Source organism: Chelmon rostratus, chromosome 1 (genome assembly GCF_017976325.1).
Source record: "Chelmon rostratus isolate fCheRos1 chromosome 1, fCheRos1.pri, whole genome shotgun sequence".
Lineage (NCBI taxonomy): Eukaryota > Metazoa > Chordata > Actinopteri > Chaetodontiformes > Chaetodontidae > Chelmon > Chelmon rostratus.
This window is the reverse complement of record NC_055658.1, coordinates 30,794,049-30,820,191: the sequence shown is the minus strand read 5'-3', so window position 1 is coordinate 30,820,191 and position 26,143 is coordinate 30,794,049. Positions and strand designations below refer to the sequence as shown.

At 45.4% G+C, this 26,143-nt stretch overlaps 1 protein-coding gene across 1 annotated transcript; it reads right to left on the bottom strand.

Moving 5' to 3' along the window:
• Positions 1-963: 963 nt before the first annotated feature.
• On the bottom strand, positions 964-11,105 carry map1aa (microtubule-associated protein 1Aa). The gene is made up of 5 exons (XM_041936375.1): positions 11,010-11,105; positions 9,708-9,848; positions 2,600-9,581; positions 2,270-2,496; positions 964-1,310 (listed from the first exon to the last, which is right to left on the bottom strand). The coding sequence occupies exons 3-5, from the start codon at positions 9,417-9,419 to the stop codon at positions 1,155-1,157; spliced, it is 7,203 nt and encodes a 2,400-aa protein (XP_041792309.1). The 5' UTR covers positions 9,420-9,581; positions 9,708-9,848; positions 11,010-11,105; the 3' UTR covers positions 964-1,154.
• Positions 11,106-26,143: the final 15,038 nt, after the last annotated feature.

Below are 26,143 nucleotides of genomic sequence, written 5' to 3'. Positions count from 1 at the left end.
GAGATTCATAGATCACAGGTGCGAAAGTTACAAATGGGACTCTTAGTACGTGGTTAACGAAGGGTTTTTTTTAAGCTCAGCATCTTTTATCACATTGGCTCACTGTCAGAAATGATCTTAAGTATTAGTTCAAATATGAATCCAAGACCACTTCCATAAATGAGGCCCCTGTTCTCTATGTAAAGATATAAACAGCTGTCCTCACGATCCTCTGCAACGATATGTTAACTGGAAATACACTGAAAAAATACATCGAAGACTACAGAAACAATAATAGAGAGAAACGTATTCGTCAAGTTCACTGTAAGAAATAACAGCCACTGAGAAATTCTCACTGTAACGATTGATTTTCACTTTGAGATAACCGTAGAAATATCATAATTCACTACAATACAGATTCTTGAATATGGTCGTCCCTATGCTACGGCAAATATACTGAAAAGACATACTGAAAGGACCGCTGGGGTCCACTTGTACATTTTTTATCTCACTATGTGAGCAGTTGGAACAAAGTTCGACACCGGGACTGTTGTTGTCTTAGTAGAAAGACAGAGAGGAATGGAAAGTGAAAGTGAACACAGTTAACCTGTAGTGATGATTTTCTAACAGCAAATGTGTTAAATTGATCACCTGTAATGTGAGAGGCTTGATGGCTGGGATTCAGAGGAAGAAAATCATTTTGTAGTTTGTTGCTGGCTTTAAGGTGCGCAAACTTGTGCTTTGATTTAGGCCAATCAGAAGACAAGCAACCAAACAACCAAATTTTACATTGTTTCCTATAGGACAGGGTTTTTCTATTATACAATGGGAATATTGTCTCAGCCAATAAACAAAGACTCCATTGTCTCACAGGGTTTGGAGCAAAGACAAGTTAAAGAACAGAGAAAACTCCCTTTCACAGGACTGAGTAATAAAGATGTAGTGGAGGACAGAGTTGTCAGAAAACTACCTTTGTAATACAAATGGTGATAGCCACGACAAGTTTAGAAATGAACAGAAATCTAGAAAAAAATAGACAGCTATCCAGATCTGCTCCTGCTTTCGGTCAAGAGCCCAAAGCAGAGACAGACCTACATATCAGGCTATAGAGAAGAGCAATTAAAAACAGATCTACATTGGTGAGGCCGGGAGGAGGGCGAGCGGAAACCAGGGTCTTAAAACTCGATCTTGCAGGCGGGGAAAGACTCGTCCTGCATGACGACGGTGCTGCTGGAGGCCAGGACCATGATGTTGAGCTCCTGCTGCTTCTCATGTGTCTGCTGGTACCAGTCGCGGGTCACCTCCGTGTCGTGGGTGGGGATCAGCGTCACCTGAGAGGGAGACAGGAGATCAGGAAAGGTTATGAAAACCTGTTTTTTTCCTTGATACCTGTGCTTCTGCTGTGGGTAAGTAGCCTTCGTAGTTAACTGAGTTGATGTACTATTGGGAGTCTGCACAGGGTGTTTTATTTTGAAAATATACGGGATTCCCTACACTGTTCCTGTGTCTGACTTCCTGTCCTGCTCGATCTGCTCTGCGCAGAATCACATGTCGTCCATCGAACGTATACTCGTTCGTATTCTCTGCATAGTATTAAGAGTGGCAGCGATCAGCTCCGTTGGACTCCGTGGACAGAACGCGGATGTTACACGACTGGTGGAATTTAGGGGTAATATACACAAGTTAACAGAAGAAGTACTATACATGAAAAACTACATTAGTTCAGACACTTTTTGTGTATTTATGTATATATATTTATGTATATCGTTGACATAGAATGAGGTCTTTGTATCTACAGAGGGACCGTTTTGTCTTCCACCGAGTCCACCATGTTGCACTGCCATGTTTCTACAATAGCCCAGAATGGACAAACCAGACAGGCTCTAGAGAGTGCCTTTCATGTTTTTAGCGTAGGTTCTCCAACAGGCTTGGAAGGGGAGGGTGAGGTGAAGGTATTCAGTTGGTTGCAGTCTGCAACCACACCACCAGGTGCCACTAAATCCTACACACTGACCTTCAACAGCCACGATGAAACATGGTTTACATACGAGTATTATAGCAAAAATTCATGTGTTCCTGACACTGTCCTTTTATGTGTTTACCTTGTATGAATATGTTTATTTGGATATGGTGTCAGTGGCAATTAATTTCAATTCTTGCCCAGATGCCTTGCCTCACAATTTTTCTAAAAACTATGTCACTATATGACAGGAGGTCATTTGAAATCCAGATAACGCAACAGAAATAAGTAGAGACTCAGCATCAAAATAAGTAGAGTTGGAAATGTTACCTGTAGGTTTGATCCCCACTGAGCTTTGCCATCCAACAGTGCATCAAGGACTCCTCGGCTGGGTTCACCACTGGCTGCATCGTTACCGCTCACCACATAGTACGCAGAGCGAACGCGTTTGAAAAACTCCTGGTCCACGTTCTTGGCACTGCAGTGGTTCGGAATGTAGGCCAAGTCCACATAAATAGGAAGGCCAGGAGCAGCTGCAGAGCCAGACTTCTGAGAACCTGAGAGAGGGAACAAAAACTGTCACTACGTACAAATTCATTGCTGTGTCGAATTTAATTTATATCTGAAAAACTTAATTACTTTTTAATTCATTTTGCTCACCTGAGCTGCTCTTGACACCGTTAGTCAGCCCCTTGCCAGGGTTGTAGCTTGACCTTGAGAGGTCGTCGTCTTTGGATCCCTGTCCATCTGACAGGCGAGACATACGTGAGCTCTTGTCTGTCTCCTTCTTCTTCAGCAAGGCACTGCGAGGAGACGGCGTCTGTTTGACAGGCATGGGAGACCTCTTGCGTCTGGCTGGCGATGCTGATTTGGTTTTTCCCGAAGCCTTCTTTAAGCCCTTGGCTTTTGGCTCTTTCTTAACTGAGCCATTATCCAGCGACTCAGGATCCACCATGCAAACGTCAGGGCGTGGGGGGTGAGGGTAAGGGTCCATGAGGGGAGCAGGAGGAGGGTCATGGCTCCTCCTAGAGAAATGATGGCTGCCTCCTCCCGTGGCAGATAATTTATCTACAGGCATGTAGTCTGCATCCTCATCTGAGTCCATGTTGCCTTCACCAGTGACCGAGGGGTATTCCTCAGTGCCTGGAAGCACATCAGAGTCTGACTGAGAGGCTAAAGACTCACTGACCGAGGTGGGCGGTGTGTCCTCTGTGGCCAGACCCAGCCCTGCCGACATACCACCAGCTTGGTGCAGAGAGCTGCTGTCCCTGCTGTGGGACTGGTGATGATGAGGCTGTTTGCTAGCCCTTCTCTTCACCGACAGATCGCGCTCATCACCCTGTGATTGGTCACTACGCCGCCCTTGCTCATCATCATCCTCATCGCTGGATAACTGCCGCATGCATGGGTTGATGAAGGAAGGTGAGAGGTCTTCTTTGCGCTGCCTGCACTCGGAGGAGGAATATCCGGGAGAGGTGCGGCTAGTGTAAGATGAGGTGGCTCCCATGGACACATGACCAGGAAGATCCTGATCGCTGTCGTCATCGTCATCCTGCCCTCCTCGGCTGCACTCCTCAGCGTAGAATGGTGAGCGAAATGGCTGATCGGTTGAAGAGAGTGAAAGCGGGCGGGCAGGGTGCTCTGGCTCCATCTCGCACTCCTCTTCAAACTCATCATCATGACGGTAATGGGGAGGGGAGTCTCCAGGTACCATACCCATCTGGGGCTTTGGCATCTCCCACTCATAAGAGCTCCTGTAGCCTGCTGCTCCCTCTCTGGGCTCCACCTTGGCTGGGCCTGAAGATACACCACTGGCTGCTGCTCCAGCAAGGAGGCTGGAGCTTGAGCTGACCTCTGTGGGACCGTTGGCTGTGTCTGGCTTGCTGACCTGGACAGGTGAGGGCATGTAGGAGCCAAGAACATCAGGGAGTGCACCACCTGTCTTGTCACTGGCAGCTGGAGCAACAGGCTTCTCAGGAAATGAGAGGCTACCAGCCAGGCCACTGGAAGGCGACCTCCGAGTCATCTCACGCATGTAAGCCTCCTCATCCTCTTCTTCACTGCTGTCAGTCTCCTCAAAATAATGCTTGCCTTCTATGTCTGGGCGTGGTGAGGAAGTGACACCAAACAAAGCGGCGCTGGCGGCCTCTTTGTCCTTGGAGAGGTCTGCAGGTTGAGAGAAGGGTCCTGCTGAGGCTCCAAACCCAACAGCTGTGTCCAGCTTGGACCCCTCAGACCATTCAGGTTTGTAGAAGCAGTCCGATTGAGGGCCTTTGTCCGTAACTCCAGCAAATGAAGTCGTATGCTCCTTCTTATCCTCAGCAAAGGCTGCGGCTGAGAGCGAGGGAAAGGATTTGACCTCCTCAAATGGGCTGAGGGGTGAGAAGCGGGCTAAACTGGAGGTGGACTCAACCATGTTTGTGATCTGTTTTTCAGATACTTCTAGATAGTCATCTTTGGCGGCAGCGGAGCTGGAGAAGGGAGAATCCATGACCAGTGAATGTTCATCTTTAAAGGAGGAGTACTCAAAGATAGGCTCGGCAGGCGTCTCCAGCTCCTCTCCAAACTGACGGCTGGTGGAGAGGGAGCCCGAGGTGGAGGAAGAGTAGCTGTAGGCTGAAGAGGAGGAGTACCCGGGGCCAGCAGTAGTTGTGTACTGAAAGCTTGTGTCCAGCGATCTCTTACTCAGAAGATCTGGTGTCTTCTGTTTCTCGAAATCAGGGTCAGCTCTGTCATTCTGATAGTAACTGTCGTCTGTCGATTTCAAAGCGAAATCCTCTTTAGCTTTGTCTGCAGTCTGACTTGATAAAAATGAGTCTTTCTCACCACTTCCATATGAGTACTCAAACCCTGAGGAGTAGCCAGAGAAACCTGTAGCCCCTAAATCCATTGGCTTTCCACTGAAGGATGAGGAGTCGGTTTTAGCCTCATCTTCAGCCTTTGCAAGTGAGCCAGAGCTGCTTTCTTTCATGCTCGGCTTCCCCTGACTGTTATAGCCGTATCCAGCCATAGAAACCATAAATTCAGGCCTATTTGAGCCAAACATTTCACTGATTGGACTTTTTACTTCCTTCTCAGACTTATCTTTGGCACCTTTCTCTATTTCAGAATCAACCCCACCTATGTCAGCATCATCGTCATCCTCCTCCTCCTCTTCTTCGTCTTCTTCCTCCTCGTCATCTTCATCGAGAACTTCATCGTCATCATAATCCTCCTCATCCCTTGCTGTTAGTTTTCTCATATCAACCTCTAAACACGCTCCTTTCTCACCGTAGCCTGCGGCCGCAGGTTTCTCTGTTTCGAATGCCGTCATTGAGGAGAACGTCTGGGGTTTTGTGCCATCAGTCTGGCTTTTAAAAGGGGGGTCTTTTTCTGACGATAGAGAAGTGGACGAGGCCTCGGGTCGATCAGCCACAGAAGGGAATCGGCTTCCTGTGCTGTATTCAAATATCTCCTTTTCTTTGACCTCTTTTTCAAATGGGGGTAGAGCAGAAGTGCTCTTGGAGTCAAGCCACGATGTGCTGGAGGACTCTTTTCCATAAGAGACAGTAAATCCCTCCTTCTCTGACATCTTGTCTGTGGCTGCTACCGGCGATGGAGGCTCATGTTTCTGCAAATCCACGTCACCCTTTGCAATGTCCTTCTCCGTCTTATCTAAGGACTCTTGATGATATGAATCAGAGTCCGTTGAGCTTGTTTTACTGTCATAAACATCACCGTAAGAGAATGTTTTGCCATGCACGTAGGGCGTGTCTTGTCTTATATACATGGCCTTTTCTTTGCTCTCCTTCTCCGGAAAATCATAGAGACTGAAATGAACACTTTTCTCAGGCTCTTTAAGAGTGACATCTGTTACCTCCGCTCTTTCATTTTTTAAGTCTGTCGATAAGTCCTTCGATCCTACACCACTTGGGAAATCATCATCTTTCTCATCTTCGTCTTCATCTTCATCTTCGTCTTCATCTGAGAACATCACTTGAGGTTTAGGTTTCTCCTGTGTGCTAAAAGACACCTGTGTCTTGTCCTTGACTTCTGTTTCTGTCTTTGCAGATTTTGACTCAAAGGTGAAGTCGTCATCCAAGAAACACCCCTCTTTTGCCTCCATAAGCTTAGCCTTAACCGTAGGCTGTAGATCCTTTTTAGCATAACCGTAATCTTCATCCTCATTGTCTTCAGCAGATTCTTCTGACTCCTCGGGCGCTGTCTTATCACTCACATGGCTGATGAAGGAAGTATTGTCTGAGATAGTGACTGATTTATCTGTTTTCTGGGTGTCAGCTGTAACATCGGTCACTGCCTCATCTCTGTCTTCTGTCTTAAAGGGTTTCTCCTCTGTCGGAGAGTAGCCGCTGCTTGTAGGCACAGACTGAGTGGGTGAGGCCAGTTTCATGGTGCTGTCATCTGGACTTAGACATCTTTCCTCACTCTCCTGCCTGGAGTGGGACTCGAACCCAGGGAATAAAGATAACGGGGGTGAAACAGGCTTTATATCAGCACCAGTCTTAAATCCCTCTGTGCTTAAGAGAGTCTGGTTTTCTTTGACATCTTGTGTGGGCGAGTACTGAGTGGTAGAGAAGGGAGGAGGAGAGAAAGTGGCAGAGGGAGATTTCTCTTTCTCCTGGAGCATGACGGAGGCTGCATGTTCATAGCCCTCCTGGAGTTTACCTAGAGGGATGTCAACATTTGGAGTCTGGTCCTCATCCTCGTCTTCCTCATCGTCCTCTTCTTCATGGGCCGATTTGATCTTTGCATCACCCTCCATCTCAGGAATGTTGGGCTGGTACTCGTCAGAGGAAGGAGATTTAAAGCACTTGTCGTCCTCCAGAGAGGAGGTGGGGGAGATGGTTCCTGCTGAGTGAAGATAGTCCTTCCCTTGGATGGCCTCAGCACGTGACGGGATACTGTTGATGGTGTCGAGCAGGAGTGAGTTCCTCCCAGCTTCCTCGGTCTGAGGTGCTGTCACAGAGGCTATTGACTGGTCCTCAGCTACAGACGTGGCAAAGGATGACAGTTTGTCATATTCTGTGATGGATGTTGCTGAAGAGATGTGCTCTTCCTCTGCAAGAGGAGCAGCAATGATGGCAGGATAAGGTGCAAGCTCAGGCTCCTGACCCCCGATGAAGGGTTTGGATTTGACATTGGCAGCATCAGACACGGCGGAGGTCTTCATCTCTTTTATACCCTGCATGGAGTCAAAGGTCCCGGGGACGTCAGGGACAGAGATGTCATAGGAACCCACATCATAGCGCAGCTGTGGAATCCTGTCTTCTGTTTCCTCATGGATCTCCTCATCAGAGATGGTCTGTTCAGTCTCAGAGTAACCAGGGATGGTCTCGTCTTGGATGTAAGAGAATTGCTCCGAGGCGGTGGCTGCTACCTGTCCAGAGAGGGCTGTGGTAGATAAAGGTTTTTGTTCTGTTGGCTTGGTGTCCCACTCCTTTCCTGGTTTTTCCTTTTTCACCTCTTCTGTTTTATATTTCAGGACCTCATCGTCTTCTGTTCCTTCAAGTTCAGCTTTTTCAATTACATCACCCTCCTCCTCTGAGCTGTCACTCTTCTTTGACCTGTCTTTCATGCTGTCCTTTACAGGGTATATGTCATATTTCTCCATTTTCTCCTCTTCATACTTCTTGTCAAAGCCATCACTTGCTTCCTTCTTTTCAGTGACTACAACCTGTTCTGATGCACCCTTGTCTTTGTTGTCTTCTTCCGGTTTGACAGGGGATTTGGGTGAAGCAGATTTGATCTCAGTGGCTGCAGATGTGACTTTCTCATCAGGGAAAACTAAGGAAGAAACCTTGGTATCTGTGTACAATGAATGTCCAGGCATCACGTCATTCTGGATAGGCACAGTCTTAACTTTGGACAGCTCTTCTTGCTTCAGAGCCTCAAAATCCTCCGTGAGGTCCTCTGGGGAGGACACTATAGACCTGTCAGCCAAAGCTGCTGCTGCGACCTCTTCAGGGATGTTTTTCGGGACTGGCTTTTTCTCATTTGCTTCCTCTTTAACAGCTTTATTCTTGTCTGCCTTGGGCTTAGCCTGAGTCTTAGCCTTATGCAGAGTTTTCCTCACTTCCGGGGTGAGCGGCTTCAGGTCAGGCTTGGTGATTTTTCTCAGCTCTGGTTTACTTGGGTCCTTCTTTTTATCCTCTTTGGCTTTGCTTTCTTTTTTCTCTTCTTTTCTTATGTTTTCATCTTTCTTTACTTCACGTTTCTCTTTCTTACTTTCTTTTTTCTCTTTGTCTTTCTTTTCATCCATCTTCGATGCTTTCTCCTGCTTGGCAGTTTTTTCCTTTGATATTTTCTTTTTCTCAGACTTTTTGTCTGCCACAGGGGCCACCTCACTGTTTTTCTGTTGTTTGGTGGCTTTTAGACTTTCACTTTTGAGTTTCTTCTCTTCTTTCTTTTCTACTTTATTCTCTTTGGTGATGTCACTCTTGGACTCTTCCTCCTGCCCACTCGCTTCTTTCTTTGTTGTTTTAGAGTGTGGTTTGGGCGAAGACTTGAGACTCTCTTTGCTGTCAGTTCTGGATCTTATTTTAGTCTGTTTGATGATGGGAGGAGGTGCACCAGATGATATCTCTTTTTGGGTAGCCACTGGGTATCGCAGGTAGTCCAGATGTTTCAGTTTCTCAAGGCCCTCGAAGATTTTATTTTGCGGCGCATTTCCAGGGAAGAGCACCCTGACTATCTTTTCTGTTGGACGGTGAGGAATCCAAACAATGAGAGCCGTAACTGATGTCAAATAGGGGACAGATATTTCTCCTTCTTTTCCATTGGGCATCGTAATTCCTGTCTTAGCTTTGCTGTTTCCAGCCCATTTCTGCATTAGAAACTGCATCTCCTTGCTTTCTTTTACAGGGTTTAAAACATACATGTCTAACTTTCCCACACCAAGTTTGTGGAATAGTGTGATAGGTTCAATTGTGTTGCTGACTACCCTGTGAAGAGGCTCTGGTGTGATACCAAGCTTGTTGAGGTACTGCAATGTAAGAGACGCTTCCTCAATGCTCCGCTTCACTTTCAGCGTGGACTCTGGCATCCGAAGCTTCTCTGGGACGTTGAAAAACACGATCCCAAGCTCAGGAGAGATCAGGTTCTTCATCCACTCACCGTTGCTGCTGGAGCCAGATCCTTGGTTACGCTCCTCCTCTTGCTCTGCAATCTTTCTCTGGAACAACCCATTGATGCCAGGCAGGTTGTCTGCACCAATATGAGTGAGCAGTACAGAGTCGATCCTGTCCAGGTGGCGAACCAGCTTCCAGAAGCAAGACTTCCGATCAGATCCTCCATCCACAAGGATGTTGAATCCGTTGACGGCGAACAGAGCAGAGTCCCCCCTGCCTCCAGGGAAGATGTAGCAGCAGGGTTTGGACAGCTTCAGAAAACCTCCAGAGGTCGGGGGCTCCAGAAGGTCGAAGGACGACGGTACATCTACTGTCTCTGAGACATACTCGGTGAACTCTGTGACTCCGTCCATGTCGGGGAGGTGGGGTTCGGGGTTCAGGCGGTATTCCAGAAGATTTTGGAGCAACTGCTGCTCCTGGCTTTGGCCCAGGGAGCTCCAGCCCCCGTCTCCCTGACAGGAAACAGTAAGCCTGGGCGGCTGCTCTGAAGAGACCTTGGACAGGAGTTCAGTCACCTGGAAACACAGTCACAGTGACAAACAACCTAAAATAACTGAGCCTATGTAAGTTTTCGAAACACAAGTTAATCCATACATGTACACTGTAAAGAAGTATTTGGAGAGATAGCACACTCGGCTTACTTGAGGGTTGGAAATGATGTCGGAGAAGTGTTGCCAGGTGAAGGTTCCACCTTGCAGTAGGATGTCACCTCCCTGCTCAGAGCTCTGGCCGCTCAGTATCAGCAACTTATTCCCAGAAAGGTCAGTGATCAGAGTGCGAATCTGGGTAGAGTAAAGCATAGCACTATAAGAACTGCTGACATTAATGCTCTGTTATAATACAATCTTCCATAACTCATCAGGATCAAAACTAAAAAACTAAGTGGCTCCGCACTGGAAAGATGAAAAATGTGAGTGACCAAATGCAAAAGAATTAGTTGGTTAATAGGCTGCTTCCCAAAAGAGCAAAGTCTCTACATCATCCCGTATAACCATCTCATGAATACACTGAGTTGCAATTTGATTTGAGTGCTGTTGAGTTTGAGAGCTGCTCAATTTGTCCCCTAATTGATGCCATCCAGGCAACACAGAGCCAATAAGAGATAATAACGCAACTGACGAATGGAAACTAAAGAAAACACATTTAAAGAAATCAATGTAGATATTGCAACAACGAGTATGACAGAAAGGGCCAAACATTTATTTTGAAAATACAAATGTAGTCGTCTAAAATTAGTCCAAAGAGTTGAACAGTTTCAGTTAGTTTCTGTCCAAATGCAATCACTCCACTCAAATTTCATCAAATAGAGCAGACGCTTGTTTTAGTCACACATTATTTTTGTGTGTCACTGAGCAGCTGCAGAAGAACACATGTTAAAGTAAAGTGCAGTGCTCTGCATCTGTTTCCAAACAAACAGGCTTTCTCGCCAGGGTCAGGGATCAGGTGTGTCACAGATGATCTGTTCAGTGGTCAGTGATGTAGGTTTAACCATTACCTGACTTTCCATCATACAACACGAGACAAAAATAACAATCACTCACTTCAAAATAGTTTTTTTTTTTTTTTTTTTTACATTTCAGCTGCAGTCACAGGCTAAGGTAGCTGACTAATTTTCACACTGGCAGCAAATCTGAGTGTTTTAGAATATCAAAGAAGTGTCTGTCTCACACTGTAGGGCTTCAGCTGAGAGTGACAGTGACAGAGAGTGTTTTCCTGTTAATCAGTGAAGTGATGATCACTAGCAGGAGACACGGACCTCCCACTGGGGCTAAACGGTGAACGGCAGGCGCTCCGGTCTTCTTCATAAGTGAACTCAGACTGAACGCTTCGGCCCGAAGCTCAACGGCGTGATTTGAATAAACAGAATGTTTGTAAAGTGTCCTGCAGGAGTCCGAGCATCTGGTCATCGTCAAACCCCGCGGTGTTTGTCTGCGTTGACTCACCTCCGAAGCGGCAGTCTCCTCCGATGGGTTCACCAACACCACCGTCTCAAGGACGTCACTCTGATACTGGAGAACCCGCTGGCCTACAGGAAGAAGAGATGAAGATAAAAACCTTATGACTACACCAAGGCCACATAGCGACAGGCAACGAAGAAAAAGCAAAGATCAGCGAATTCCAGAGGCCTTCTTCTAACGGCGAAAATAGCTGTTTGTTGCTCTTATTGCAGGAAAAATAACACATAACTCTAAAACACTTAGATATATAGATAGATAGATATACTTTATTTATCCCAAGCTGGGAAATTGCAGTAAAAAATACTTTCACTCCAGACCTGCAGCCCCGGCTTCTCCTCCGTAACTCCTGCGGGACCACAGGTCTGTCTCCGGGCAGCAGCACGGGTCTACACAGCGCAATCAGCTGTTCGCGCATGTAAACAATGCTCCCACCGCTGCCGTCAGCATAGTTCCCAGTTACAAAAAGTAGGGAAAGTAGAAGAAAAACACGGAGAAGGGTAGCAAACTTAAGTCCAGCCATTGTCACAACTCTAAGAAACAGGTTGTGATTGATTGGAAAAGCAGAAAAAAAAAGAACGAACAGACAAATAAACGAAAATTAAAAAACACGACGGGAGCTGCTGCTACAGGCTGCCACCTGGGACGGCACCAAATGCGAAGAGTCACTGACAGGATACAAACACACAATCACTGCTAGTGGAAAAAACTGTTTTGGGAACATTTTGGGAAATACGCTTCAGTTTCTTGCTGAAAGACGAGAGGATCGTTACCATTTTCAAGGGTCTGTGTAACTTAACGTTAGCATCAACATGCTAACACTCACAATGACAATAAATTGCTGATCTTTAGCTGGTATGTTTACCATGTTCACACTCTCACTTTAGCATGTTAGCATGCTAATATTTGCTAATTAGCACTAACACAAAGTGGAGCTGAGGCTGATGGGAATGCTGTTAGCTGTAACATGTATTAGGCAGAGTGCCGGCGGTCGGCTAGTTTAGCTGTAGTTTGGCACAGCTATGGTTCGTTATTGCGTATTCGTAGCCGACCGCCGCAGAGTTAGCCGTTCGGTAATGACATCATCCACGTCAGAAGTAGTTGTCTAGAGACGCTGGATGTTGATAACATGCCACCACGGGCTCAGAGGGGAATAGCACCAGCATATCATAACAAAATATTGGAATATGAACGAGTTTCGCTGCAGATTATGCGTTATATAGAGGCTGCGCATGGATGCCCCGAGTACTCGCATTATACGGATATACGCGCCGCTCCTCTGGGGCTAATTTCTTCAAAAAGACTCCAAATGCCACCAAAGTTGTCTGGCTGAGTAAATGGTCGTATTTAATGCTACAAATAAGGTCCAGGTTGTAAAAAACGAAAGTTATCCTTTAATAACAGTTCATCCTGTGGTCCAACATGAACGTCTGCCTGCACTCAATTTCATGACAATCCATCCAATACTGGTTGAGATTGAGTCTGAATCAAAGTGGTGGACCAACATATTCATCCCCAGCATGGCTGAAAAGGGGAAACCTAATGAGGTTAAACACAAACAGATGTTTTCAAGCAGCACAATGCTTTTGATATGCTCTTTTCCCGAGCCGTAAAGCTGCTGTTCAGGATACGTAAGAAGCACTTTCCTTTAATAAACACTCTGTAGGATGTCTGAAAAAACTCGAGCTGTAAACTGAGCTGCCTGAAAACTGTTGGCAGGCAAAATCAGAAGAAAAAACAATATTTGCCAGTATGACAATAATGTACGATCAGGGTCATTTACTGACAATGCAACGCCCTGTTTTCCAGCATCTGCCAACACAATTACTCTGCACATATGGCTGTGCATCCTCAACCCCGCCCCGGCTCCTCTTTGGCTCACATGCCATCTTGTTTCTCCACTGGCACTGAACTAAAGCCCCCCGACGGGTTTAATCCTGGAAATACGCTCTTTTCATATACAATCACAACAATAACACAAAAATTAATCCCTCAGCCACGAGCCTCATTGGCTGTTGCTATGGGGACGCTTCTCTGGCTGTTGCTGCTGGCTGAGTTACACTGACCCAGTCTTGGCTGAGGGAGACGCATTGCAGCATTTCTGAGAGGGAGGGGGGGGGCTCGTGCTGCATGAGAGTATGCACACAGCATCACATAGCACAGGAGGTGAAGGCGAGTGGCAGCAGCAGCAGCAGCAGCAGCAGCAGCATTGAAGGCATGCAGGCACTTCATCAGGGGATCTATATTTAGCAACGAAGATGCTGCTCGAACTTCCTCCACCTCAAAAATGTGGAGTAGCTGTCAAAGGGCGTCTATCTCTCCTTTCCCTGCTGAAGGAGGAGCCAAGGGCAATGTGGGGTGGAAAAAATAGATTCAGCACTTGAGAGAAATGACATGCCTTAATATTCAGGAGTTACACGTTAGGTCAGAGACCTTACATTCACGTCGCAGATACACGACACGCCGGCGTCCCTCTGAATGTCTTACCAGCATCTGGGGGAATGTATCAGCCCACAAGTCAGAGCTATGAGCCAATTAGTGCAAAGTAACGGGCAGCATCAGCTCAGCAGCACGTTCAGTGAGTAAACACACTGTGGTCCAGTTTACAGATGCTGCAGCTTCGCTGTCACGTTCAGCTCTGCCGATCACACAAGCAGAGAAGAACTGATGGTTGTCTGAACGCAGCAGACTGTTTGGATGTAAGAATAACACCAGAGCAAAGGCATTTACTGCAAGCAGTGTGAGCGTTGCACTCTGAATACTTTCAAGTGTTATTTGCTTTGAAATAATTATGCGTTTCCTGGAAAAACATGCAGCTAGGAAGGGAATTACTGCAGAAATTGATTGGCTGTTCACAGTAGCTAATAGCACTAAATGTGCAACTGCTGCAGTTAGCAGCAGCTAGCCGTCACTTCAGCAACAAGTAAAGCTACTGTACCTGTCCATCAGGACACCCCATAAATGACTGAGAGTCGAGGCAGACTCTGTGGCCCAGCCCACTGTGATATGTGATAAAAACTGAACATTACACCTCACTGGAACTTTAATGGTGCTGGGAGAAAATAAAAAAGCCAACACTGACATTCAGGTTTTTCTGTTCCTCTCAGCATGTTAATGAAGTCTGGAAGCTCGTTAGTTGTTCTCAGATTGTGGACGATACACAGGCAGATTCACATCAGTGAATCAAAACGACCAACTACCAAACGTGAAATATTCAGCTCCACATTTCAGCGCTTTATTTGTGAGTTTTATGTCCTTGCTCCAATCAACAGGGATGCTCTGAAGCCTAAAGTGGCAGCTGATTGGCTCCAAATGATCGCAGCTGCTGTCACTCCGACTCAAACAATGTGGGAGAAACTCTCCAAACTGAGTCTGCGTGTTACAAATATTACCAACAACAACGGACAGAGCAGAAACTGGGATAGATAAATAGCTGCAGAGTCAACAATTTAAACACCCACCCTACGTCTGAGGGCGGTCAAAACCCAAATCAGACCAACGCCTTGTGACTCATTTGGACACAAGGTTTTCAAGGATCCATGACAGCGTTGGACTTTGGCGACTGCTTTGAAGGTAGAGACGCTTCGTTTTACAGATTTCAGTTGAAGACTCTGCACTGCAGTGAGGAAGGAGCAAAAACTTACAGCTGGGTAAATTCACGAGACAACACAGTGAACCGCTGGTCAGAGTCCGCTGGAGCTCTGGCGGCAGAAAATCCCTCAAATCCCGGGAGAAAGCCAGCTGCAGAGTGCCAAACAAACATGCAGCAGCAGCTGGATCTGTTTATATGCAGCAGCGCTTGTGTTAAAAAGACCAAAAAAGGAGGAAAAAAGTGTCAGATCCTCTTCTTCAGGTGTTCTGTAGACGCCACAAACCTTTGTGCTCGCCATTTTTCTTTATTTATTTAAGATCACAGACCCAGACTGGAGCAGACCTGGTCTAATGTGGCTCCAGCAGTCAATCATATTCATAATGGACTCGACAGTCATAACATGCGTCTCTATCCTGTGTTAAATGTCTCTCATCTGAACTGAAACTTTTTCTAACAACAGTTTGATATAAAACGAATGAATCTGACCACACGCTGCCTCACATCACCTGCATGCATCTTCGTCTTCATCTCTTTTAGTGCCGTTAACCGCTACATCACATTAGTGTGACACCAGAGGAGGCGTCTGAAGGACCATGTTAGGACTACGACCTTGACATTGTACTGCAAGAACTTAGGACAGGTATGACCATTTCCTCTTCTCTGACTCACTGTCCAGAAAACACTGAGTAAAAGCCATGAATGGAGTGACACTGTTTAACGAGAGCTGAGACTGTGAGCAGGATGAAAACAGTTTTATAATACCTTAGTTTGAGTCAATGAGGCAGCCGTACCCACATTTACCAACATGCTGAGCGATCAATCATTTGGACCCTCTGAAACGTCTTAATGTTGCTGTTTCATCCGACCGGCATCCAAAAGTTAAAGATCTTTACAAAGATAGAAAACAGAAACTTGAAAAATGACTTGAAGGATTATCAGAATTGTTGCAGATTCATTTTCAGCTGATGAACAGATCAATTAATCAGCTGATTGTAGCTCTATCCCTGAGTTGGATCACTCAACATCTGATCTAGAATCACTAAAACCCGACCGAGACTTTGATAGCACCTTCACTGCACGGCCTCTAAAGAGGAGACGTCCACAGCCATCGTCATTAAAGTCCTGGGTGTGTCAGTGAGTACGAGCTGTGACAGGTGAAGTTTGTGTGCAGATGAGATGAAGAAGAGGAGGGCTGCTCCCCTGCGATGAAGCACTGCCTCTCCACCCAACCCACAGAGAAGCTCTGCATGTCTGAGGGAGCCGATTAACCACCTCGCTCTCCTCGTCCCTATTTCCAGTCATTAAAACGTCCAGGGACGCTCTCCCGTAAAGCCGCTCGTGTGCCCACTGCTCATTCAGACTGTTATCATGGAAACAAACGCTGGACGGATGCAGTCTGGGCCTCTGTGGCTCGAGCCTCTCATCCGGCTGAATACCGCAGCCTGATAACGGAGTGGAGCTGTGGCCCTTCGTCAGCTCTGCTGGCTCTGAGCGATAAAGTGACTCCAGCACCACACATCAGGTTATGGCCGGTGCATTAGAGACCAGCACAGTCCTCTTCAAAACAACTGGATAACGACTGGTCAGTGTGGGCGATGGAGGACGTCGGCTGTAAAAATGCACTCTAACACACTGAACCACAGCCGAGCGTTCGGGAACCGAACCCAAAAGAATCACACGAATCTCTCGGACAAAACAAACCCACCCGAGGGTCAGCAGCGTCACATCAGCTTCATCAACTGAACTATACTGAGTTGTCATGGAGATGGATCTGACACGCGAGCTCAGCAGCTGTTGTGATTTTATGAACTAGAGTTTCGGCCTTGATAATACTGAGAAAATAATAAATTAAAGTCTCCACTGTGACAAAAGCTTTTGCAGCTGATTCTGCATACATATATAACATATCTGAATATTCACTGCATATGTCTGTAAAGATCATGAGCTGCTGGTTTTTCATTGGATTCACCAAAGAAAACAAAAGGAGACTTGGGAGGATTATGACTGACGATCTCTGACCCCGTATTCTGTGACCAATCAGATACTCCAATTCCAAAAAAGTCTGGACTCAGAATTCAGTCATTTCCTAAAGTATTCCTGAGTCCAGGTATTAATCTCTTCATCCAATCACGTGTTGACAAAGTGTTGACCCTCGCTCCATCCTCGCTGTGAACCACTGAGCCTTTCAACCATGATGCTATCACCTGTTACCAATCAGCCTGTTTACCTGTGGAATGATCCAAACAGGTGTTTTTGGAGCGTTCCACATCTTTCCCAGTCTTTAGTTGCTCCTGTCCCGGCGTGTTAGAAACATGTTGCTGCATCAGATTCAGAATCAGCAGATATTTACAAAAACCAATGAAGCTGCTGAGGTCAAACCTCAGAAAGGATCAACAGGTGGTCACATTCTGTTTCATTCATGTTTTATGCAGCAGCCAGCGCTTTAAGAATCAGGGTTGTATTTTGAGAGCTGTCATCATCACAGTATTTCAACAGTCACACATTTTGACAGTTTGGATTCATTTCTGACGTACGACTGAAAACACGAAGCGTCCTGTGCTGGTTTAGCTGCTCCTGAACAAACGGAGAACCTCAACAGGTAACTGTACCTTCCACTGGAACAAGCCAAGCACCCGTGATAACACTTACTGTCACTCTGAGTGTTTAATACGTAAACTATCTGACGACGACATGCCGGATTCTGCCTCTTCACTTCACAGACCTAAACATCTCAACCACATCAGGACCGCTGTCTCAGACCAAGGACGGAATGAAGACAGGTTAAATCAGGCAGTGGCATTATATCTCTGTCTGGTAGTAATAAGTGAGTCATTATTACGAGATAAGGCATTTTAAAAGCTTCAGAACAGCAACTAAATGTGCTGATAATGTTTCCAGAATGAATCCAGAACGGACTTCCATCTTGTCTTCTGTCTTATATTACTATATATAAATATATATATACTTAAACTGAGCTTTACATAATAAGATGGTGCAGAAGAAAAGCTTCCTTCTTCACTTGAACAGAGAGAGAAGTCTAATAGTGAGTGGGTGTTTGCAGCATTAAGGAACAAATCAAAAGCACAGCGAGCCTACACACTCGTGCCTGTGGTGCATGATGGGAAGCGGTTTGCAGCCGCTACTGTCCGAGGTGGCGGCGGCGACACATTTCCTGCCACAGCTTCAGACACCACCTGAGGTCAGGAGGGATGTCAGCTGAGTGCTTGTTTGTGAGCCTCATGGTAAAAGTAGACCATGTCCCACATGCGCTGTAGAAATGCAGCAGGAAAGCGTGGCCTGCGTTGGTTCGGCGCCTTCACGGATACGCCAGGAAGAAGAAGCAGCAGCGACTGCGGCCACATTCTGCAGCAGCAGAACGAGTCGAGCTATCAAAGACGTTTTCTGGCTCCCGACAACAAACTAATTATGCTCTTGTTATTGTGTCTGGCAGGTCGCTGCTCATTCGCTTCCCAGCTGGCAGAAGCTTTTGTTTATGACCCATAAGCTGGTTCACTCGGAGTGGCAGCACGATAAACGACACCGCACCTTCAGAACAGCAGCATGAAGCCTCATCGTCAGGTCATTGAGAGGGTTTTTAGTGACGGCAGGGAACGCTGGATGGACTGAAGCTCTTTGGCCACGCTGTCATTAATACCACAGAAAAGGTCTAATAGTCACTGTTTGTTGTAGCTGCGCCTCCATCAAGGTGCTTTTATGCACATTTTGAAAAATCGCAGATGGAAACAGCTTTGACGAATAAGCTCCGACGTAGCGAACTTAACTTGATGATCAGCTGTTTCTGCTACAAAGCCCAAAGAAGAAGAAGAAGAAGAAGCTGTCTCTGCTGTCGATGTCTCTCTGATTATTCCCATAACGAACGAAAACGCAGTACAACAGGACAATCACAACCTGCCCAAACAACACAGATTCCTGCAGACCTCTCTCCTCTTTTCTCTCATGTGGCTGAGGCGACTCGTGTTTTTACCATTCTTCTTCTTCAGCTCTGCCAACTTCTTACAAAACTTCGCTTTTCGTGGCCGGTTTACTCGCTCCAAACCAGTTTACGGAAATGCATCTAATTAATATTTTAGTTTTTTCTCGTGCCATTTCAAAATTTCGCTTAAATTTTTCTTGACGACGGACAGAAACACGGCTCGTGGTCGAGATTTTCCAGTCCGAAAGTGTGTTTGGTTGGAGGGAAACGTGCAGTTTTATATGAAGCAGCTTTGTGATGTACAGTGAATCATTCCATCACATTCAGCCAGTGTTGGGTTTGAAGAGCAACCTTCAGGTGGACACACCAGCTGAAGCAGAGGTGACGCTTCTCCTGTCGGGGATCATGATTGATTCATACATCAATAAGTCCCTGCTCTGTCCCGATTCGTCAATTACCTCCTCGTCCATCAGACCGTACACAAACTGAGCAGAACACACAAACGAGCGCGGCGCACTGAAGCTCTGGAACATTAAAGTGAATCATGTCTCCCAGCAACATGGACAGTATTAAAAAAAAAAAGCCTGCCGGTGTACATGTCCTCAGAGGGACGGGACTGTGACATGCAGGTGATTTGTACCTGCTGCTTTCACCGGCAGATGAATTAACACGGATGCAGCTCTCAGGTGAGCCTGAATTAGAGCCTGTGGTGCAGCAGCAGTCTTCACTTTATTAACCGCCAGCTGACTGCGTGGTTCATTCTTCTAGAGCTCCAAACGTGTACAGATATAATCTACGTCGACGGAATCGTGTTTCAAAGCGCATCATTGATTCCAGCCTGCTTCTGAATCCAGGAGTCAAGCGGGACTCACTCCCGATTGGCTGTCCTTAGATCATTTAGGCAAATTCGTACAAAATGTGAAACTGAAAAGCCTCAAAAGTTGCAGGTAATTTATATTTACAGAGCGCGTCATGTGACCGTCTGTTGGATAGAGCTGCAATGATTAGTCGATTAATCGATTAGTCGACTGAAGGATAATTGATCTGCAACCGTTTTGATAGTCAATGAATCGTTTCAGTCTTTCAGTCAAATTATGGGATTTGCTGCTTTTCTTTGTCACTTATGAAAGTAAATGGAGAGTTTTTGGGTTTTGGACTGTTGGTTGGATAAAAGAAGAACACTGAAGACGTCACTTTGGGCTCTGGGAAGCTGTGATGAGCATTTTTCACAATTTATTGACGTCTCATAGACTTTGTAAAATAGTAAAAAATAATCATCAGATTAATGGACAGTGAAAACAATGGTTAGTTGGAGCCTTACTGTCCGAACACTTCTGACACTTAAATAGACGTTGAACGCTCCAGGATGAATCGTCACAATTCTGAGAAACTGCTCTGAAAAACTAGTTTCACTGAAAAGAAATGAGTGATTGTGTTCATTTGTGATTATTCCTCATTTCATGAGAACTGCTTGTTAGTATGATTTTGAATTTACAGTTTTTAATTGAAGAAGTTAATGACACGTAACTTCCAGTCTGTGCTGGTGAGATCTGACGAGCGCTCATGAACAGGTGTCATTCATGGAGTTTCGGATAAGAACACAGAAACACTCTGGCATGAAGCCTTTTGACTGTTGGTAGAAGATGAATCACAATCGTTGGTCTTTAAGTTTGAGGCTTCGTTTGTCATTTCAACAGACAACCAGTGCTGCCATGATTTCTGACGAGGACAGATCCAATCGCGAGCTTAATGTTCTGCTGTGAGTGATGTTTGATTTATTGGGTAAATTCTAAAATTTGAAAACAAAACAGTCTGAACTCTGTAAAGCATTAATAAAACAGAGTCAATCATTAATAATCAAACTGTTTCCTGAAGTGTTCCTGAGTCCAGATATTTATCTTCTTTATCCAATCACGTGTTGACAAAGTGTTGACCCTCGCTCCATCCTCGCTGTGAACCACTGAGCCTTTCAATCATGATGCTATCACCTGTTACCAATCAACCTGTTTACCTGTGGAACGCTCCAAACAGGTGTTTTTGGAGCGTTCCACATCTTTCCCAGTCTTGAGTTACTTGATGAAACGTGTTGCTGCATCAGATTCAGAATAAGCAGAAATTTACAAAAATTAAACATTAAATATTTTGACTTTGGACCGTTTTCAGTTGAGTTTATGTCAGAAAGCATCAGCAGGTGATCTCATTCTGATTTATTGATGTCTTACATGGCGTCACAGCTGTTTTGGAATCAGGTTTGTATCTCAACGTCCAGTTTTAGGTTTCGTTCAATATTTCAAACTGACAAAACAAAAAAGAAAATAATTTAACATCAAAGGAAGTTTGAACATAACTGATGAACGCTGCTCTTAATCTGACATTCAGTTTAATTATCAAAACAGCCTCGTCTGCTGCTGCTTCTGCGTTACACATGAATAATCTTTCCCACTGCTTCACTCGGCTTAGCCCAACTTTTAATTGATATCGTCACAACATCACGACCAAAGGGTCGCTGCTCTCGCTGTGGACACACAACCTTTAAAAAGAACAGCCTGAGCTCAAACGTGACTGAACGAGCAGCGATGCTGTGCTTCGTCAGACGGCTGCACTCAGGACAGTTTCAAGGTGATCCATCAAAAGATGGCCTGTGTGAGACGTTGAGATGGAAAGCTCCGGTGTGAACGGACCCAGAGTGTAATTACAGCTGACAGCGTGAGGAAGCACAAACTGGGCTCTATGAAAGCTTCAAAAACAGCAGCAAACATCCGGATCAGCCTGGATTTCAGCAAGTGTCATTAATACCTCAACCTTATCCTAGAACGCCACGGTGACACATCTCCAGATGTCTCACCGTGTCACTGTAACATGAGTATATTTCACTTCTTCCACCCATCAAAAAAAAAAATCTCTCCTCGGGTAACAGAAGGTGAGCAACCACATTATTTTATTGTTAGCAAGTCTCATGATCAGCAAACCAAACCGTCTCTCTCATACTTTCTGACCTCCTGAGCCTGTGTGACGCAGTCTGAAGTCCACTGGTCCCTAATGAAGACATCAACCTTTAAAAACCAGCTCACACACGCGTGGTTTCATCTTTAAAAAGGTTCAGGAGTTTTCTAAAACCGCTGCTCACTGTAGCTTTTATCCAGTGTTACTCAAACAGGAGGAAATAGAGCATTTATCGGGGACTATTTTCAGCGGCGGATTAATCCACGTTTGGTGCTGTAGTGGGTGTTTGTTGCAGCAGGACGGTGTGTGTGGGACAAACTACGGTGTGTGTGTGTGTTCATGGTGATGAAGGAGCCAGTGCAAAATGGGGCTCATTGATGGGGTTTAATGGAGCCCAGAGGAGGAAGATCCATCAGGCTGTGGTGCACACAGATACATTCACTGCTGGGCTTGGTCTTTTCAGTACGACACAGAACATCGCCAGCCAATCACCAGAAAGCTCTGCAGAGACAGGAATGATGCACCACCGCTTCATCCGTGCTGGTTTCACGTGTCACGCGGGTGGAGGTCGAGGGCCACACCTCTACCAAACCAGAAAGAAACCACCAGCCTTGCTGCTGTTGCATCCAGTGTGTCCACGCTCCACCCAGCCTGATCCTGCTGAGCTCAGCACTCTGCCTCACCCACCCAGAGGCATCATGGGAGTCCACAGTGCATACTGCAGGGCGGTGTGTGTGTGCGCGTGTGTGTTCGTCTACAGGAGAATCCAATAATAATACAAAGAATACAATCTCTGATGTGATTCAGTCGGCTTTAGACGTTATGACAGCACGTCCCTCACAGCAAACATGATCACATGACCTGAGCAGCTCGTCCTGCTTCGGTCCGTGTGGACGATGAAGACGCCTCAAGGACTTTTCAAAGACAGCGTCCAGTTCAGGTGCTAATAATAAACCACCGGCTGGTTAGCAGTGCAAACAGGGCTGCGACTAACGATTATTTACATTTTTTGATCAGTCGCTTTAATTTGCATTTTAAATTGTGTGAAAATGGTGAAAAACGTCCTCAGACCACAAGGTGACGTCCAACCGACTGCAGCTCAACAGAAACAACAGAAGACCTGAAGCCATTTGACAATCGATTAATCGTTTTTGTCATTTTTCAAATCAAAATGTCGAAAGTTTTCTGTTCAGCCTCTCAAACGTGACGATTTGCTGCTTTGCTTCGTCTCACGTGAGAGTAAATAAACGTCTTTGGGTTTCGGACTGTTGGTCGTCAACTTATCCTTCACTGGTCACACTGACATTTTATAGAATAAATGATCAATCAAGAAAATAATCAGCACTTTCATCAGTAATGAATGTAACTGTAGCCCTCACGATTTAATGGATTGATTGATTATTAAAAGGTTTGCCAGATATATATATATATATTTTATTTTTTGTCGATTAAACGATGAATTGTTTCGGCTCTGGAATATTGTGTCACTATTTTATGACATTTTATACAGCAAACAGTCAATTAATTGTAAAAAATAATCAGCAGATGATGACGATCAATCGGAAAATAATTAATTGGTGATTGAAAGTTGCACTTGTATAACTAAAAGTCCAAAACTAAACCGTGTTTAAATTTAAGCCATATAAAACATGGATGTTACTTAAATTTTAATCTGCTATCGAACTCGTCATTGGTTGCTTTAATCGAGCTGCTGATTGATGAACTGACTCACTTGTGTCAATCTGTACCAGTGACCTCACAGAAATATGGCGTTTCCATCATGTAAATAAAACAAACTGTACAGAAATAATCCGCTTTGCCTGTTTTGGGATTAAAACAGCTGTCAGGCGTCTGTGTGCCGCTCTCTATTTTTGGACATTTTTGTCTAGTCGGTTGCATAAGTTTGGGGTTATTCAGAGAGCGAAGTCTAATCCAAACAGTTTTCACACGATCGAATGAGCTGCTGACCAGCAGAGACTCGGCTTCGCGGCCAGCGAGCCTCAGATGCTGCCTCCAGGTCAGAAGACGCCTCATTCCCACCTTAAAAATCAGGTCACCCAAATTTACTCAGCTGAACTGAGAGCAGCCAGCGCGCTGACAAGTGAGCATGAAGTGTGGGTTGTGAGTCAGAGAGGCTGTTCACACATAAGAGAGGCTGAAGGCCTGCACCACTCGAACTGCATCATCATCATCCTCCATGATCACAAGAGAAAGAAGTAAATATCAGAGAGGAGGGCTGTGGCCCAAACCCACAACACAGAGGTCATCATCCGTCTTATTTCTGCACATCTGTGGCTTTTCACAAACTGAGGAGGAGTTTAAATTCTACAATATCTGACTGAACAAGCTTTTATTTGACTGTTTTTTGGCCTAACAAAAAAGTAATAACATAAAATAAAAGGATTCCACCCAAATTATGTCCCTGACATTGTGAGAAAGGCTTTAAAACCTCCATTTAGGCCATCACTTATTGACAGAAAACATATTAAAATGTTTAAATGTTAAAGAAAACATCACATTTCTGTCTGTCTGGGTGGATTTTGTCACCTGGGGTTGTGCTGGGAGGATTCAGTATTTCTGTAGGAAATGATCGTCCTCTATTAGATCGAGATAAACAACTATATGCAGTGAAATGGATCATCATTAACCGCGATGTTACTCACTTTATATTTCCTCCACGGCCTCTGAAAGCATCAAGCCTGTATCACTGTTAAAATGTCCCGTCTTCATGCATCAGATTCCTTCAGTATCTGCAGGCTGACGCTCCGGATTAACGGTGCGGCGTCAGAAAACAAGCCGCCTGATCAGCGCAGCAGTCCGGTCAGCCTCCGAGCCTCCGAGACACCGCGGCGGGTGTGAGCAGACAGCGGAGAACCGGCGGCACTGCACCGCATCGCCTGCAGCCTGTGAGGGCGTCTAAACCGGAGATAAACGGCGGTGTCTTACCGTCCTTCAGTGAGGATGGAGCAGAGGGAGGGGCGGTGCTGCTGCTGCTGCTGCTGCTGCTGCTGGGCTGCGGATGGAGATGGAGGCAGGGTCGGCCTGCTACAGCTCAACACCTACACTCTGCTGGCTCGTGCTGCGTTCAGGAACCCGTCGTACGCTCCCATTTCAGATGCGAAGTGGTGATGCGGCATTCAAGTGCACCGGGAAGTTCTCAACTCGAGTCGACTTCCCGTCAGGACGATAACATGGCGAGTTTCTGGTGATGGTGCAAATGGTGATATTTAATCCAGGGCCGTACCCAGGATCTTAGAAATACTGAGGTCACGAGTCCCCCTGAACACACCCGTCACCAAATGTTGACCAGAATCAAAAAACATCTCTAAATTTGTTTTTAAATTTGATTCTTCATATTTTCTTAATGGGATGTTAACTCATGGGCCTATTTTCCAACATGAGTGTCTAAATGGTTCCACTTTTCTATCCAAATATAGCACAAATTTTAATAGAAAGTCTGCATCAGAAAATGCAGATTAATGCATTTTCATCCACTGTTGCTGGTGCAATGAAACCAGTGCAAGAGTAAATAATTTAAAATGTTCCAGTCAAAGCTCAAATGATGGAAACCAAAGTGGAAAACATGATGGAAATATGACATTTAGCTTTGTTTCATGTATTAATGTGAGGAAGGTTGCAGCCTCCTCATCGCTGCACACAGATCTGATATTTGCTTTATCTCATTTTGTTTTGATTGATGCAACTTTCTCATCTCAGAAAAGCATCAGAACATTTAAGATGGAGATGCAGTAAATAACAGGTCATGGGGAGAAAAGCTGAAGCCGCCTGAAAGTAATCCGATTTTTTTTTTTACTGGGTCTAAAAATAGGCCCATTAATCAGCTTATGAAATAGCCACTATGTGTTTTTAATTGTACAGGGAAACTCCTGCCGGTCAGCTAATTCGTCCTCGTCCCTCTCGGGTGGTTTGGATTTAATAAAGTTTAATTTTCAGCTCGGACTGAGACGAGTCAGTGAAAAAAAAGGGATTTGGCTTGTTGAAGCTGCTGCAGGCCTGATGTTTTACCACCTTTAAGCTGTTATGGCTAACATGTTAGCACACAGCTAACGGTCCAGCAGATGCAGAGCAGCATCACATCAGAGTCTTCTGTCTCCACTGACCTGATGTTGCTGGATGCTCCTCTCTCTTCACCAGCTTGTTTTTTTCTTTTCTGCACATGTGACATCTACTTCCTGTCTGTCCATCCTGGGAGACATGATGGACAGACTCCTCTCCAGGTTTCTTCCAGTGTTCCTGGTAAAGTTTTTTTGGGGGGAGAGTTCATTATCTGAATCGAGGGTCTCAGGACAGAGGGGGTCGACCTGCTAGCTTTGTGTCATGTACAGTGGGTTTATCTGGGACTTTTGGCTGAAAACAGCTGCCTGCTTTCAGAGGCTGAAACTGAGCTGAATCAATTGATTAAAACCCAACTGATCGAAAGAAACTAAATGTGTAGCACCTTTCATACATGAACTGCAGCTCAAAGTGCTAACAAGAAAGAAATCGCATGCAGTGAGTGTTTTACATAGAAAAGACAGAATGGACATAAAAACAGATGAAAAACGAATGTAAAATAAGATGGAGAATAAAACCCACTTGATAATAAAAAAAAAACATTGCATAAAACTATAGAATAAATAATGAAATATAGCT